We start from the raw sequence: 14884 nt of genomic DNA, 5'->3' as shown, positions 1-14884 counted from the left end.
CTGAGGTCACCTTGTAGCTAAATAACAAGTTGGCTCAAAAAAAAAAAAAAAAAAAAAAAGACTATCACCTGTAAGTACTGTGCTCCTTAAAAAAATCACCTATATGTGACCAAATGGTCAATGATTACTTTAAAACAAAGATAAGAAGATAGGGGGCAGGGAAACTAGATTAATGGAGATGGAACAACCAGAATGGAAATAATGAGAATGTTTAAGCATTGTGAAGGGTAGAATATAACCAACGTCAGAGAACAATTTGTGTAGAAATTGTTGAATGGGAACCTAAACTGCTGTGTAAACCTTCACTGAAAACACAATAAAATATTAGAAAAAGAATTCTACAGAAAATTCCAAAAGGAAAGATCAGAATGCAGATAATAACAGGGCAGTTGCTCCTAAAACAGATTATACATGAGGCCCTGAAGGGTCAGAAGACAGAGCTGCATTGTCTACAGAAAATGGTAAGTGCAAGATCAACACCTAAAAACCAAAACAAACCAACCCCCCCCAAAAAAACTTCATTCAGAAGGACATTTTCTATCTGGAGCTCAAGTTATATATATTTATGTGTGTATAATTTTTAGCGTAGGTATAATCCATTTTCAGTTGAGCTGAGGCACGTAACATGTATTCGATTTCCAATAACCAATTCTGTTGTAAAACCAACTAGCCATTCTCTGCTTTAGCTGAGATTTTCTAAATTACTTCTGGGGGTTATATTAATAGAGGACTCTGGGATAAGAAAATATAGCCAAGGCAATTCTTGTTTTGCTGTGTAATCATACATACAAACCAGAGAATTGAAACAATTGTCCCAATAATTCAGGCCTAAGATATATTCACCTAAAATAGCCAGGTAATTGAGGCAACGTGTCATTTTGGAGTGAATTGTCTGAATCACTGCATTAATTCTCCTTGCAATTTAATCTGAGTAGACATACTGAGGCTGTGAGAAGTTTGTAGGTCAGTGAGGGGTGTCTCTAGATTTTCTTCTTAAAAGCAGTGCTAACAGTTCTCCCACTTTAACCAAAGTTGGATCCAATCTGTAGGCTTCCTGCAAAAGAACCACCCGGGAATGTTTGGGAATTTCTGTGTAACCAGGCCCTAGAAAAAACTGAACCCAGGGATGTAACTATTAAATTCTTGGGTTCTTTCAGACTACTCAGATTCTTTCTACTCTGCCGAAAGTAACGTCCAGTTATTCCAAGAAGTTCAAGAATCAAGTTACTTAATATAAAGTGCTTTTCTGCCTGGGTTAAGCTCTCAGACCAAGAAGACCATGCAAGACATGACAGTATGATGGGAAAGGATGCTGCACAGGACTCCAGAACCATTGAACACTGAAGAATCACAAAGGTAATAATATGAGAAAGACGATACACCCCTCAGAGCCAAACCTTATTTATGGCTGGTTATCAGGAGAGAAGTCATTATAGGATAAGGTATTTGTTCTAAGGACTCGAGCGTTCATATTTTATTTGAAGATTCAACGAAAAAAAAAATATTTTTTTTTTAATGGGAAAAGGTGTGTTTATCCAGTGAGAGGCTTAATTTGTTTTTGTATTGAGATGAATAATAACTCTAGAGAGAGGTATGGCATGGATTTGTGAGGGAGCCTGAGCAACCTCAGAATGAGGATAATAATAGCACATGTTTCACTGCGGGGTGGTGAGGTGAGGCGTGAACTCTGTAATAACCCTGTAAAGGCTCCTAGCACTGATCACATGCAGAATATTCAATACAGGTTAGCCGTCCTTATTGTAATTGTCAAAATTATTATTATTCTTAACGCTACACTCAAAGTTTCCTACCTGAAGGTGGAGGATCGAACTCTAAATGCTTTAGAGTTTGTTAGGCTTTATAATTCAAATAATTAAAGTTCCACAATTGACTAGCATTGTTTTCTGGACTCATTTATTCATTCTGAAAGGCAAGCGTGTGGAACCTCTGACCTAAGGTGGCCACCTCTCTGTCGGAGTTTAATCTTATCAGGCCTGCAGGAGCTGTAGCCCTGACCCCACCATTACAACCCAGAGAAGAATTTTCACTGGCGTGGGCCCCTTAGGCTCTCTCATTGGAATCTGAATATCTATGGTCCAGCGTTAGAGTGGGAGGAAGCATGGGTAATGTTTAATCTGCTAATCACATTTTTCACAGATGAGTGGATGACCAAATTTCAGTCTAAGGGCATACACAGTGGACACACGCCCACTACTGCTCTTCCCTCTCTCACAATCTTTCACCCTCTGCTTTTTTTTCTATTTTTCTAAGCATGTGTCCTTCTCCTAACCTCCCTCTCCCCGTTTATAACACTGTTAAATAACTAATTGATTTCGGTATCTCTGTGTGTAACTTAGTTGTTAGCTGCCATAGCGTCATGGACAATGCGCAACGGATGAAATGCTGCCGGGTCCTGCACCACTCCCATGATAGTTGTGACTTGGACCATAGTGATTCACAGGGTTTGCCTTGGCTGATGTTTGGAAATGGATCACCAGGCATTTCTTCCTAGTCTGTCTTAGTCTGGAAACTCCACTGAAATCTGTTCAGCATCATAACATACAAGCTTTCACTGACAGATGGGTGTCGGCTGCACATGAGGTGGATTGGCCAGAACTGAACCCTGGTCTCCCTCATGGAAAGCGAGAAATCTAACACTGAATCACACTGCCCTCTCTGTAATAGCTACACCAAAAAAAAAAAAAAGATGCAAATGAAGTTGTTCTTTGTGTATAGCTGTCGATTCTACTGTACATCCCCAGCCCAGGTGGATCACCAGCCAGCCAAAGAAAAAGGCTCATTTCCCTTTAATAAGTAAAAGGCATTACTTGAGTTCTGGTCTGGCCTCTATGGTTCCTTGAAACTAGCTATGGGCAACCCACATGTTTCAGCATAAAGTGGAAGCTTGCCGCTTCAGCCATGGTCTTGCTTCAGAGAACATTGTTTTCTGGAGTCCGGCCAACCTGAAAGAATTTACCCAGACGATCCAGGAAACACTGAACCGTTTCCATTTATGGGCACTTTCCTTTACCAATAAAGAACAAAGGAGAGTTGGGCTTTTTTTTTTTTCCCTCCTGATACTTTACATTTAAAATGTTTATGCAAATACTGACGTAATTAGAGCTCTTTGCGGAGGTTTTTAAAAGGGGAGGGAATCTAGACCAAGTGCCTTGTCGCTTGCTGGTATGTTAACAGCTAGTGCTTCAGTTTTTATCATAAGTGAGTTTGGAAGTGGGTGACATGCCAGGCATTCCTTCTGGAAGTTAACTAAGGTAAGGATGGAACTCAAGGCAAAAGTCAACGTGTCACTCGTAATCCTATTTGAGGGGTGGGGGTGGGGACTTGACAGTTTTCTGAAATGATTTACACAGGCTTACAAAAAGAAAAGTCCCCAGGGTGATGACTGAGCAGCAAATGAAACAATGGGCAATGGGGACTTCCAGAGCCTCAGCCTTCCTGGCCACGCCCGATGGAAATGCCCCAGTCCCTTTCAGGCTCTGTGGTCAGAGAATTTGCACAGAATGTTATCCTTACTGACACCAGGGATGACACTTGGGTGAATGTGGTAAACTTTGGGGAAGATTAGAGAAAAATCCAAGTGCTGACTTCCTAGCACAAAAGTTGTGATAGTTTAAAATTTATACCCCTAAGCAAACTTTTCAGAAAGCCATCTCTTACCTTTTGTAAATTGTCAAAACAGACAGGTGCCCAGAAGAAGGTTCTCTCTGCAATTCCTGGGTGGTTTTTTTTTTTTTTTTTTTATTTCTGCCTGCAGGCCTCAGATGAGAGTTTAGAGCTTATTAGAACCAGCAGAGACGTTAGAGCTGGACTCGTGCTGTGGCTTTGTCACAATTTATGCTGACATTTGATGTTTTCTAGTGGTGGGTTTGAGCTTGCATATTTAAAAGCATGTCACTTTAATTAGCCCAGAGATTTTTTTTTTTAAAGGTTTTTTTTCTTTTTTTGGTCAGTTTTAGTGAAGTATAATTTATAAAAGTATTTTATTGTATACAATTTGATTGTTTTAAGTATACAATTTGATGAGTTTTGACCACAATCACAATATTTCAAAATATTTCCTTCATCTCAAAAAATATCCTTTTGCACCATTGCAGTCAATCCCCTACCCCTGGCAATCACTGGTCTGCTTTCTTTCACTGTAGTTTTACCTTTTCTAGAATTTAGCATAAATGAAATCATACAGATTTGTGCCTGGCTTCTTTCACTTGGCACAGTACTTTTGAAATTCATCTATATTGTGTGTGTATTGCTCTTTCATTCCTTTTTATTGCTGAAAAAAAAAACCCAGTGTGAGTAGTATCAAATTCAAAGACTACAGCCTTCAGCATGGAGCCAACTAAATGGTACCTAACAACATCAACAGCATACAAGTACAGCTATAATTATTGTTTTTATTGTTGTCATCATCTTTGTTATATTATTACTGACTCAGCACCAATTGGAAAACCTAGTGGCGTAGTGGTTAAGAGCTACAGCTGCTAACCAAAAGGTCGGCAGCTCGAATCCACCAGATTTCCCCTCCTTGGAAACCCTATGGGGCAGATTTACCCTGTGCTATAGTGTCGCTATGAGTTGGAATCGACTCAACGGTAAAGGGTTTCAGCACCAATTAGATTTTCATTGTTATAACTACTAGCAAGTGCCATATGAGATTTTGCTTCAACCTTTCTACTAATTGATGGTTTAATCATAATTTTACATTTCTGTGGGATTCTTGGCCTAATTCAGGTTCATGTCCAAATAATTAACAGTTACTTGTTGTTGTTAGGTCGGTTCTAACTCATAGTGACCCTACATACAACAGAACAAAACACTGAGCCATTCTCATAATTATTGTTATGCTTGAGCCCACGGTTTCGGGCACTGTGTCAATCCATCTTGTTGAGGGTCATCCTCCTTTTCGCTGGCGCTCTACTCTACCAAGCATAATGTCCTTCTCCAGGGACTGGTCCCTTCTGATAACATGTCCAAAGTACTTGAGATGAAGTCTCGCCACCCTTGTTTCTAGGAACATTCTGGCTGTACTTCTTCCAAGACAGATTTGTTCGTTCTTCTGACAGTCCGTGGTATATTCAATATTTTTCACCAATGCTATAATCCAAAGGCATAGATTCTTCTTCCCTATTCTTTATCCAGCTTTCACATGCATATGAGGCAATTGAAAATACCAGGCTTGGGTCAGGCATACCTTAGACCTCAGAGTGACATCTTTGCTTTTTAACATTTTAAAGAGGTCTTTTGCAGCAGATTTGCCCAATGAATATGTTTTTTTATTTCTTGACTGCTCCTTCCACGGGCTTTGACTGTGGATCCAGGTAAAATGAAATCCTTGGCAATGTCAATATTTTGTCCATTTATCATGATGTCACTTATTGGTCCAGTTGTGAAGATTTTTGTTTCTTTATATTGAGGTGTAATTCAAATGCCAAAGATAATAAATTGAAGATCTTTACCAACTTTTGTAGTACGAAATTGATCAAACATACAATCAAGATGCATTGATAATTACTGGTGATTGGAATGTGAAAGTTGGAAACTAAGAAAGATTAGTAATTGGGAAATATGGCCTTGGTGATAGAAAGGATGCCAGAGATTGAATGATAGAATTTTGCAAGACTAACAACCTGTTCGTTGGAAATACCTTTTACAACTATTATACACGTGGATATCTCTGGATGGAATACATAGGGATCAGATAGACTATATCTGTGGAAAGAGACAATGGAGAAACTCAATGTCACCAGTCAGAACAAGGCCAGGCCCACTGAAATTGCTCATATGCAAGTTCAAGTTGAATGTGAAGAAAATTAAAACTAGTTCACAGGAGCCAAAGTACGACCTTGAGTATAACACTAATGACTGAATACCAGACACACTGCGGGATGACATCATACATGAAGAAATCAAAAGGTCATTAAAAAGACAGGAAAGAAAGAAAAGACCAAAATGGATGTCAGAAGAGACTCTGAATCTTGCTCTTGAACTTAGAGTAGCTATAGAGAACGGAAGAAGTGATGATATAAAAGGGCTGAACAGAATATTTCAAAGGGTGGCTCACAAAGACAAAGTATTATAAAGAAATGTGAAAACCCTGGATTTAGAAAACGAAATGGGAAGAACATGCTCAGCATTTCTCAAGCTGAAAGAACTGAAGGAAAAATTCAAGCCTCAAGTTCCAATTTTGAAAGATTCTATGGGCAAAATATTGAACGATGCAGGAAGCATCAAAAGAAGATGGAAGAAATCAGAGTCACTATACCAAAAATAATTGATCAATGTTCAACCATTTCAGGAGGTAGTATATGGTCAAGAACCGATGGTACTGAAGGAAGAGGCCCAAGCTGCACTGAAGGCGCTGGGGAAAAACAAGTCTCCAGGAATTGACAGAATACCAATTGAGATATTTCAGCAAATGGAAGTAGCGCTGGAGGTGCTCACTCATCTATGCCAAGAAATTTGGAAGACAGCTGCCTGGCCAACCAGCTGGAAGAGATCCGTATGTGTACCCATTCCAAAGAAAGGTGATCCAACTGAACGTGGAAATTATCAAACGATATCATTAATATCATGCACAAGAAAAATTTCGCTGAAGATAATTCAAAAACGGTTGCAGTAGTACATCAACAGGAAACTGCCAGAAATTCAAACTGGAGTCAGAAGAGGACATGGAACCAGGGATATCATTGCTAATGTCGGATGGATCCTGGCTGAAAGCAGAGAATACCAGAAAAATGTTTCCCTGCGTTTTATTGACTATGCAAAGGCATTCGACTGTGCAGATCATAACAAATTATGGATAACAATGTGAAGAATGGGAATTCCAGAACACTTAATTGTGCTCATGAGTAACCTGTACATAGACAAAGAGGCAATCATCTGAACAGAACACGGGGATATTGTGTGGTTTAAAATCAGGAAAGGTGTGTGTCAGAGTTGTATCCTTTCACCTTACTTATTCAGTCTGTATGCTGAGCTAAAAATCAGAGAAGCTGGACTAGATGAAGAATGCGGCATCAGAATTGAAGGAAGGCTCATTAACAACATCAGATGACATAACCTTGCTTGCTGTAAGTGGAGAGGACTTGTAGCATTTACTGCTGAAGATCAAAGACTACAGCTTTCAGTATGCATTATACTTCAACATAAAGAACACAAAAATCCTCACAACTGGACCAATAAGCAACATAACGATAAATGTACGTGTATAGTGGCATATTACGTGTCTGGTGCTGTTCTGAGCATTTTATAGATCATTGACTCATTTAATTTTCCCAGCAATCTTACTAGGCAAATGTCCTCTTATTACTCCCATTCTACAGCTGAAGAAACCAAGACCTAGAGAAAACTAATTAATCTGCCTTGATGAATGGTGAAGCCTAGATTTATCCCCAGGAATTTTCTCCAGAGTCTTTGCTTTTGACCACTAGTACACTCTTAACCCCAGTAGCTCACTAGAGGAGAATTCTCAGGTTGGTAAAGGGTACCAACAAAAGGTAAAGATGTTGTCCCTGAACAAAGTAAGGGGTTAAGACAAAGTGGGGGTCTCTGCCCAAGCTGGAGAGTTTGTATAAATGTGTGAAGGGGCCCAGGATAAGGCCATGACACTAGGTAAGAACTGAGACATACAGAGGAATGCCTGCCTAAAGGTATTTACATTAAAAAAAAAAAGGGTTAAAGATATTGTACTATTCACACAAAAGAAGCTGCTAGTTGGCCTGGTGCCCTGGGGCCTGCTGTCCTTTTGCTAGTCCTGGTCCAGGTAGCTTCTGGGGTCCTTTCAGGGCTACCATCTTAGGTAAATCAGAAATATTTGCTCAGAGTCCATGGTGGCTTGGCTTTATAGATGTGTATCAATAGTCCACAATCTGGTCAGGTCGTAAAGGCCATTGGTAAACAACCCTTGACTGTATGTGAATTCAATCAGTACCGTGAATTTGTCTTTTTTATGGTGCCTTTTAGTCTGACTTACAGAGTTTATTACCACTGTAGTGGTTAACAACATGGATTCTGGAGCTAGACTACCTGGTTTGAATTGTGGCCTTTTCACTTACTAGCAGTGTGATTTTGAGCATGTTGCTTGACCTATCCATGCCCCCATCTTTCCATTTGCAAATTGGGGAAATTAAAAGTACATCTAACTCACAGAGTTTTGAAGACTTAAAAAAAAGAACCCATTGCCATAGAGTTGATCCTGACTCATAGATACCCTGTAGGACAGAGTAGAACTGCCCTATAGGGTTTCCAAGGAGCAGCTGGTAGATTCGAACTGCCGACCTCTTGGTTAGCAACCATAGGGCTTAACCACTTTGCCCCCAGGGCTCCTGTTTTGAAGATTAAAGGATTAATATGTATAAAAGATGAACAAATAGTAGGTACTGTATATATGTTAGCTATTGTTATTATCACTGTCCAAAAATGATTGCAGATAAAAATATGCTCCCAACTTTTGAAATACAATAAACTATAGTGATCTGCACTAAAATGAAATGTACCTTCAAGGCTTTGTTTTGCAGGGTCCTATTTCTTGTTCCTGCAGGACAGTTGAACATTGCACAAGACTGACGGGAAGAAGGGAAAGGAGCAAGGTACTCAAGGACGTGGTTTCAGCCTCCATGCTGCTCCAGCTACCTACCGGAGGGGAAAATTCTAAATATCTGGTCTCTGAAATGTTAATGTGCACTGAAATGTCAGCAGTAATTGGCCGCTATGAGTTTTGTGAGACAGTATGAGTTCATTTGTTTGAATTCTGGAGAAAGTAGAAGAGAATCAGCTTGGGGTGAAAAAACTGAAGTTTCCTTTCTGCTCCTCACTTTTAATCAATTCGTGGTTACCTGCCTTGCCCCTGTTGCTCTTCGGTGCAGTATTTAGATCTGTGTCACTCCTAAACACCCAGCTCACTGCAAGCCATTTTCTGTACGAAGTCGTCCCTGGCTAGTCAGTGCACATTGGTTTTAATTAAATGCGTAAGCTGAAATCCTGACACCATTTGACAATTCTTTATTATCTAGTTTGTTAGTTGTTAGCTTGTTATTATCATCCACAGAACTATCTACAGAACATTCATTCAATCAGTCAACAACTATTTATTGAGACTTGCAGGCCTTGGTAATAAGGAGTAGGGCGTGGTTGTTTTGCAAAGATTGTGTATATATATTGTGTATATCTAAACCTCTGGTAATTTTTTCTAAATCTCTACTAGGAGTTAAAGTTTTCTCCTTTATAGCCTCCTCTCTAAATTATTGTCTCCAGCCTTCTTAAGGGAAGGGACAATTTAAGATGTATCAAGAATTACAGTTTTCTAGATATTACTCAAGGAGCCCTGGTGGTGCAATGGTTAAGTGCTGGGCTGCTAACCAAAAGGTCAGTGGTTCAAGCCCACCAGCTGCTCCACTGGAGAAAACAGCTGGCAATCTGCTCCGGCAAAGATTACAGCCTAGGAAGCCCTACGGGGAAGTTTTACTCTGTCACATAGGGTCGCTATGAGTCAGAATTAACTCGATGGCACACACCACCACCAACAGATATTACTCGCTTCACCTAACACAGTGGACTTGGATGATGCACTCCGTGGGCCTCAACAAACATTTTCTAATGGGCCCATAGAGAAGGGCATGAGAAATTTGCCCTAATATGTAAAAGTAGTTGGAATCTGTGAACCTCTTCCTTAAACAATTCAACAGAACATTTATTCAGCACCAACTGTAAGCCAGATACTGTACCAGTTGTTAGGATATAAAGTGAGACCCTGTCCTCATAGGGAGGCCAACCAGTCAACAAGTGAGTTAATGAGATACATGCCCAGGTGATCAGGAAGTTACTAACCTGACTGGAGAGGGGCCCTTGGTCCAGCCTGGTGATGGAGAGGGAAGGAGGAATTAGCAGAGGGTGGGCTAGGGTAAGGCTGCTGTATTTCAGAGAGAGGTTCACCCTGACCAGGGCTGCTGGCTTAATTCTGAGTTTGTGCACTTGAGAGTGGGCCTTCCAGTTTGAGGAAACGGTAGGGCTGCTATTTACCTCTGTGAATTCTGTCCTGGACCACCCCGGGAGAGAATGAAGGCTCCGGGAGATCTGCTCCATTGCTCCAGGAGGATCCCTGGGCCATCCGCCGCACCACACCCTCGGCCTGGGCCAGGTGTGCGCTCTTCTTGTGGCCAGGGGGAGCCCTGCAGGTGGGTGAGAGCTTTTAGGACTCTGTGTGTGCTGTGTTTGTCTGCCTCCTGAGGGCTGGGTCCTCCTTATTCACAGGTGAGTCACACCCTGAAACCCAGGCTCTCTTCCTGTCAGGACTGAGTCAGGTAGACGAGTCGATAAAACCACTTGATCAAGGAAAAGGAAAGCACAGCGGAGCGCAGAGTGGAAACCACAGCCTCGAGGCGCCTGGCAGCGACCCCTGCAGCGGCGGACGGAGCGCCCCGGCCATGCCTGCGCTCTGGCTGAGCTGCTGCCTCTGCTTCTCTCTGCTTCTGCCTGCAGCCCGGGCCACCTCCAGGAGGGAAGGTGAGTCGGCTTCCAGGAGGAGAGCGTCTCAGCCCTGTCTGGGAACTTGCCTTTCCCTGCAGACTGTGATGGCTGAACGCACCTCTGAGGCGCTTCCACTTTGCTGAGAACCTTTTGAGAGCCCCCTCCTCCTGCCCCATCTGGGGTTTCTGCTAAAATCGGTGTAAAATGAGACTAATATCATATATCACACACGTATATATTATATAAAGCGGTCTGATTTTTAGAATGCGAAACCAACAGGTTGCTCCAAACCAGGGTTTTCCTTACGTTAGAAATGTGCCTTCTTGATTTCTTTTTGACCAAGGTGCTCCTGTTTAATCAGCAATGTGTTGGTATATAAATTCTTTTCCCAATGTATGTTTTTACTAATGAGATTTTGGTGGGAATGTTTTCTGTGACTGTGAACGCCACAAAGATTGAAAAAGAACCTCTCTAATAACTCTTCTGGAATCCGCCTTTCATAAATTGAATAGAAAATAAGCCTTTGAATACTAAACAGTGCTTCACTTTTGCCTAACACTGCTTTTCATTGTATTTTCATGTAATATCCATTCATCAGGCATTTATTGAGCCCTTATGTCATATCTCATTTGATCTTACCTACTGGCTGCCATGCCCTGAGAACTTACACTCATGTAAACAAAACTTTTTGAGATCCTAACAACCGTATACTGTATGCATGTGTCAGCAATGACAACACACAACAGGTGTTTTCCTTGTCACTTAGTTTTATCGATACTTGTTTGAATAATTACCCTGGATTTTTATGTTTATATTGCTCCCTGCACCTTGTGGCATTTCAATAGTCATTTCAGTAGGTCCAAGGTCGAAAGTCATTTTCCCACATGTATATAAACTTGAGAGGATGTTCACATGCACATGGAGTTAGACATTCCATTTGCTACCATGCAGTCTGTATCAGTGCATTAAAACACAGGCTCAAATACAACTTAATGCACTGGTACAGCCCCCTCCCCGTCTTTTTTCTGTAACAGTTTTGGAATTAATTTCCAACCCATCATTCTTGCTTGCTGTGTGCCGTTGAGTCGATTCTGACTCATAGTGACCTCCTGTGATAGAGTAGAACTGCCCCATAGGGTTTCCTAGATTGTAATCTTTACATAAGCAGATTGCCAGGTCTTTTCTCCTGCAGAGCTGCTGGGTGGGTCTGAACCACTGACCTCTCAACAGCCAAGCACTTAACCATTGTGCCACCAGGGCTCTTCATCCCTGATTACCATTTTAAAAATCCTGTATGGAAATGGTCATCTAGGGTAGGTTCACGTAGGGTTAGGACAAGTTAACCTTAGGGTGAAAACATCCTAAAAGTAAGAATAATGTCTGAATGTTAGAATTCAAAGGGACTGGCTATGGATCAACTATTATAATCCATTAATTCAAAAAATGAGAAAATAGAAGTGAATTTGTTCAAGGCCACAGGGCACACAGGTCGTTGTCGGCAGAGATAGGACTGGCACTTGATCCAGAGATTCTTAGACCAGAGCTTTGTTTTGACATTATGAAAGTGACGATGGAAAGAGGTACTTATTTTTTTATACGATGGGTAGTTATTGAAGCCCTTTTCCATTCTGCTATTGTGGAGTTATTTGTGGGGGGTGGGGGCTTTAGCTAACAAAAAGAAATATTGTAGGATGCTATCAATTGTTTAATAAAATCAGAATCAAGATGGACCAATACTGAGCATTTCATCTAGACCATTAAGTCAGAAGCAGGGTTCAGGCTCATTTTCACACTTTCCTCTTCCTTTGGGAAAGGCAGTTAAGACATTAGGCACCCTCCTCAAAGGGCTGCATTTGGTGTCTGGGGTTCACTGAGAGTGTGGAAAGTTTGGTGTCAGGGGAGAGCTTTTCCATTCACGGGGTGCTGGGATATGCTGGAGGCCACACTATAAGTATGGTACTTGCCACATCCCAAAGTGACCTGCATCTGAAGGTCTGACGGGCTTCATGCATGGGAGCCTAAAACAACGACCCTGCTTCATGGTTGTTCCCTTGCAGGTAAAACTATGATCTTGGACGTAGTTGCTGATACTTTCAGAATTCGATGAAAGCAGCACAGACTTTACAGCCACCCTGACCTACATTTAAATATTGGCTCGTTTGTCGACTGCTTCCTTACTAGTAACCATTCAAGGGCCTCAGCTTGATTGAAGTTGGCTTCCACGCCTGTTAAATGAAAGAGCCTTGTGCAACCTTCTCTAGAGTGGCCGAAAGGATGAGATATTAAAGTGTGTTAAAATGCCTGGAACCGCATTTCTTTTTTAAAAAAACTGAGCCAACACTGCAAGTTTAGAGCAGAGATTAGTAAGAAAGAAAAGGGATCTCTTTTAGGAGTTCACCAGTTGGCATGAGATGATGTGGTGTGTAGCCCCAAGGATCTGGATCATGGGGAGGTTATGACTGGAGAAGGTGTAAGAAGGAGATAGAAATGACGCTAAAAAAGTAGACAAAAGTCAGGTTGTGGAGAACCTTATATGCCTGGCTGTGCAGTTAGGATGGTCCCCTGCAAGCAAAGAAGACTTTTGGATGGTGTGTAAACAGATATGGGTGTGGTCAGCTTTACATTCTAGGAAGGTCACTCATAAGGATGGAGCAGAGCAAAGAGAGTAAGACAAACAGCCATTGCAGTAATCCAAATGAGAGATGATGAAGGCTTTCACCACGCAGTGGAAACAGCAAAGAGGAAAACGGAATCCAGAGACATTAAGAAGGTAAAATCGAAAGAATTTGGTGATCCAATGAGTGTGTGTGTTAGGGATATGAATCAATTATGGGGAATTGTGAGAAATAAAGAAGAGTGCAAGATGGGCCCAGGGCTTGAGGTTTGTGTGATTTGTTAGGCAGTCATGCCATTAAAGGAAATAAGGACTAAAAAAGAAGGATTAGATATGGGAGCATGATTGGGCAGGGATAAGGAGGAGCGAGTGAGTTCCCGTGGGGACCTGTTGAATTTGAGATATAATTGGAGAGTTCTAAGAGCCTTAGTGAGCTGCTGAAGCTATGCTTTTGAAGTTTAGAAGAGAAATTTGAAATGAATTTGAGAGTCCATATGTGGACTCTTTCCTTGACCATAGGTGAGATTGTATGGAACATGGAGTAAAAGAAACCTCACCTTAAAAGGGAGATGGAGGAACAAGGAAAGAAAGATGGGTGAGCACTGTGGATGTAGCAGAACCAAGAAAGGAATTTTCTGTTGAGCAAAGGAAGAGTTTCAACAAGGTGAGAGTACTAAATAGTATTTAGATATCCAAGTGTATATATTCAAAGAATGAGGACTAAAATGATGCTGTTGGATTCAGGCATCAGGTGAGTTTTTTTTTCCCTGTGATCTATAGATTATATATATATATATATAAAAGTTATTGTATTTTCATTGTTGCTGAGAATATACACAGCAGGACATACACCAGGTCAACAGTTTCTACATGTGCAATTCAGTGACATTGATTATATTCTTTGAGTTGTGCAACCATTCTCACCCTTTGTTCCTGAGTTGCTCCTCCCCCATAAACATAAACTCACTGCCCCCTAAGTTTCCTGTCTAATCTTCAAGTTTCTGTGGTCAAGTTGATTCCATATAGGTAGATCCTAAAAGAGCACAATGCTCAAGGCAGATAGTCTTATAGAATGGTGAACTCAGAATCAACGATTAGGGATCACTAACTTAGTTTCTCACATACCCTGCTATGGGAAAGGTGCTTTGGATAGCACTGTGGATACTAGGGAAAAAAAACCAAAAAACAAAAAACCCTGGAAAGGATTATTCTCTCTCGTAAATCTATCATTTAAATTGTTGAAGTGGTATAGCACCTTGCTTATGAGCACAGGCTCTGGAGTAAGACTGCCTGGGTTCAAATCATAACTCTATCACTTGCCAATTGTGGGATTTAGGCAAACTACTTCACCTGCTAATCAGTTTTTTCATCTCTAAAATGGGGATAATAAGTTGTCATAATAGTTACATGTAAAGCACTTTGTACAGTGCCTGGTAAGTACTCAATAAGTGTTCAATATAATTGATGTTTTTATAACTAACTGTCCTGCCAGCACTGAATGTTCGTGTATTGCCTTCTGAGTTTTCAGTGGTGAATGTTTGAAGGGGTTCTTCTTCACTCTCTTTTCATCACTCCAGAAAAGTGATGAGTAGCCATTTTGCCCAGGCTGTGATGAACCCCAGAACGTACCCATGAAAACAAATACAATACCTGTCAAGGAACCCGGAGCAGATTGTAATTTCAAGATTGGATTTCATGCCATCCCTTCTCCTTGCCTTTCATTTTCTACCAGCCAGCCAAAACCCATTGCCATCAAGTCAATTCCGACTCATAGCCACCCTATAGGAC

At 41.1% G+C, this 14884-nt stretch overlaps 1 protein-coding gene across 11 annotated transcripts in view; it reads left to right on the top strand.

Moving 5' to 3' along the window:
• The first annotated feature begins 516 nt into the window (after positions 1 to 516).
• LAMC2 (laminin subunit gamma 2) overlaps positions 517 to 14884 on the top strand; it is a 79624-nt gene continuing 65256 nt past the window's right edge. Inside the window, exons 1-3 of one of the 11 annotated variants that reach the window (XM_064276550.1) lie at positions 517 to 1356; positions 8558 to 8606; positions 10306 to 10518. In XM_064276550.1, the coding sequence (XP_064132620.1) occupies positions 10440 to 10518 (79 nt within the window). In that variant the 5' untranslated portion in view covers positions 517 to 1356; positions 8558 to 8606; positions 10306 to 10439. Of the gene's footprint in view, positions 1357 to 2271; positions 3273 to 8520; positions 10191 to 10266; positions 10519 to 14884 lie in introns of those variants that run through there. The other 10 variants (XM_064276544.1, XM_064276546.1, XM_064276541.1 and 7 more) reach the window with 10 other exon arrangements.

This window comes from Loxodonta africana, chromosome 25, assembly GCF_030014295.1.
Source record: "Loxodonta africana isolate mLoxAfr1 chromosome 25, mLoxAfr1.hap2, whole genome shotgun sequence".
NCBI lineage: Eukaryota > Metazoa > Chordata > Mammalia > Proboscidea > Elephantidae > Loxodonta > Loxodonta africana.
This window is presented reverse-complemented; position numbering and strand designations above follow the sequence as displayed.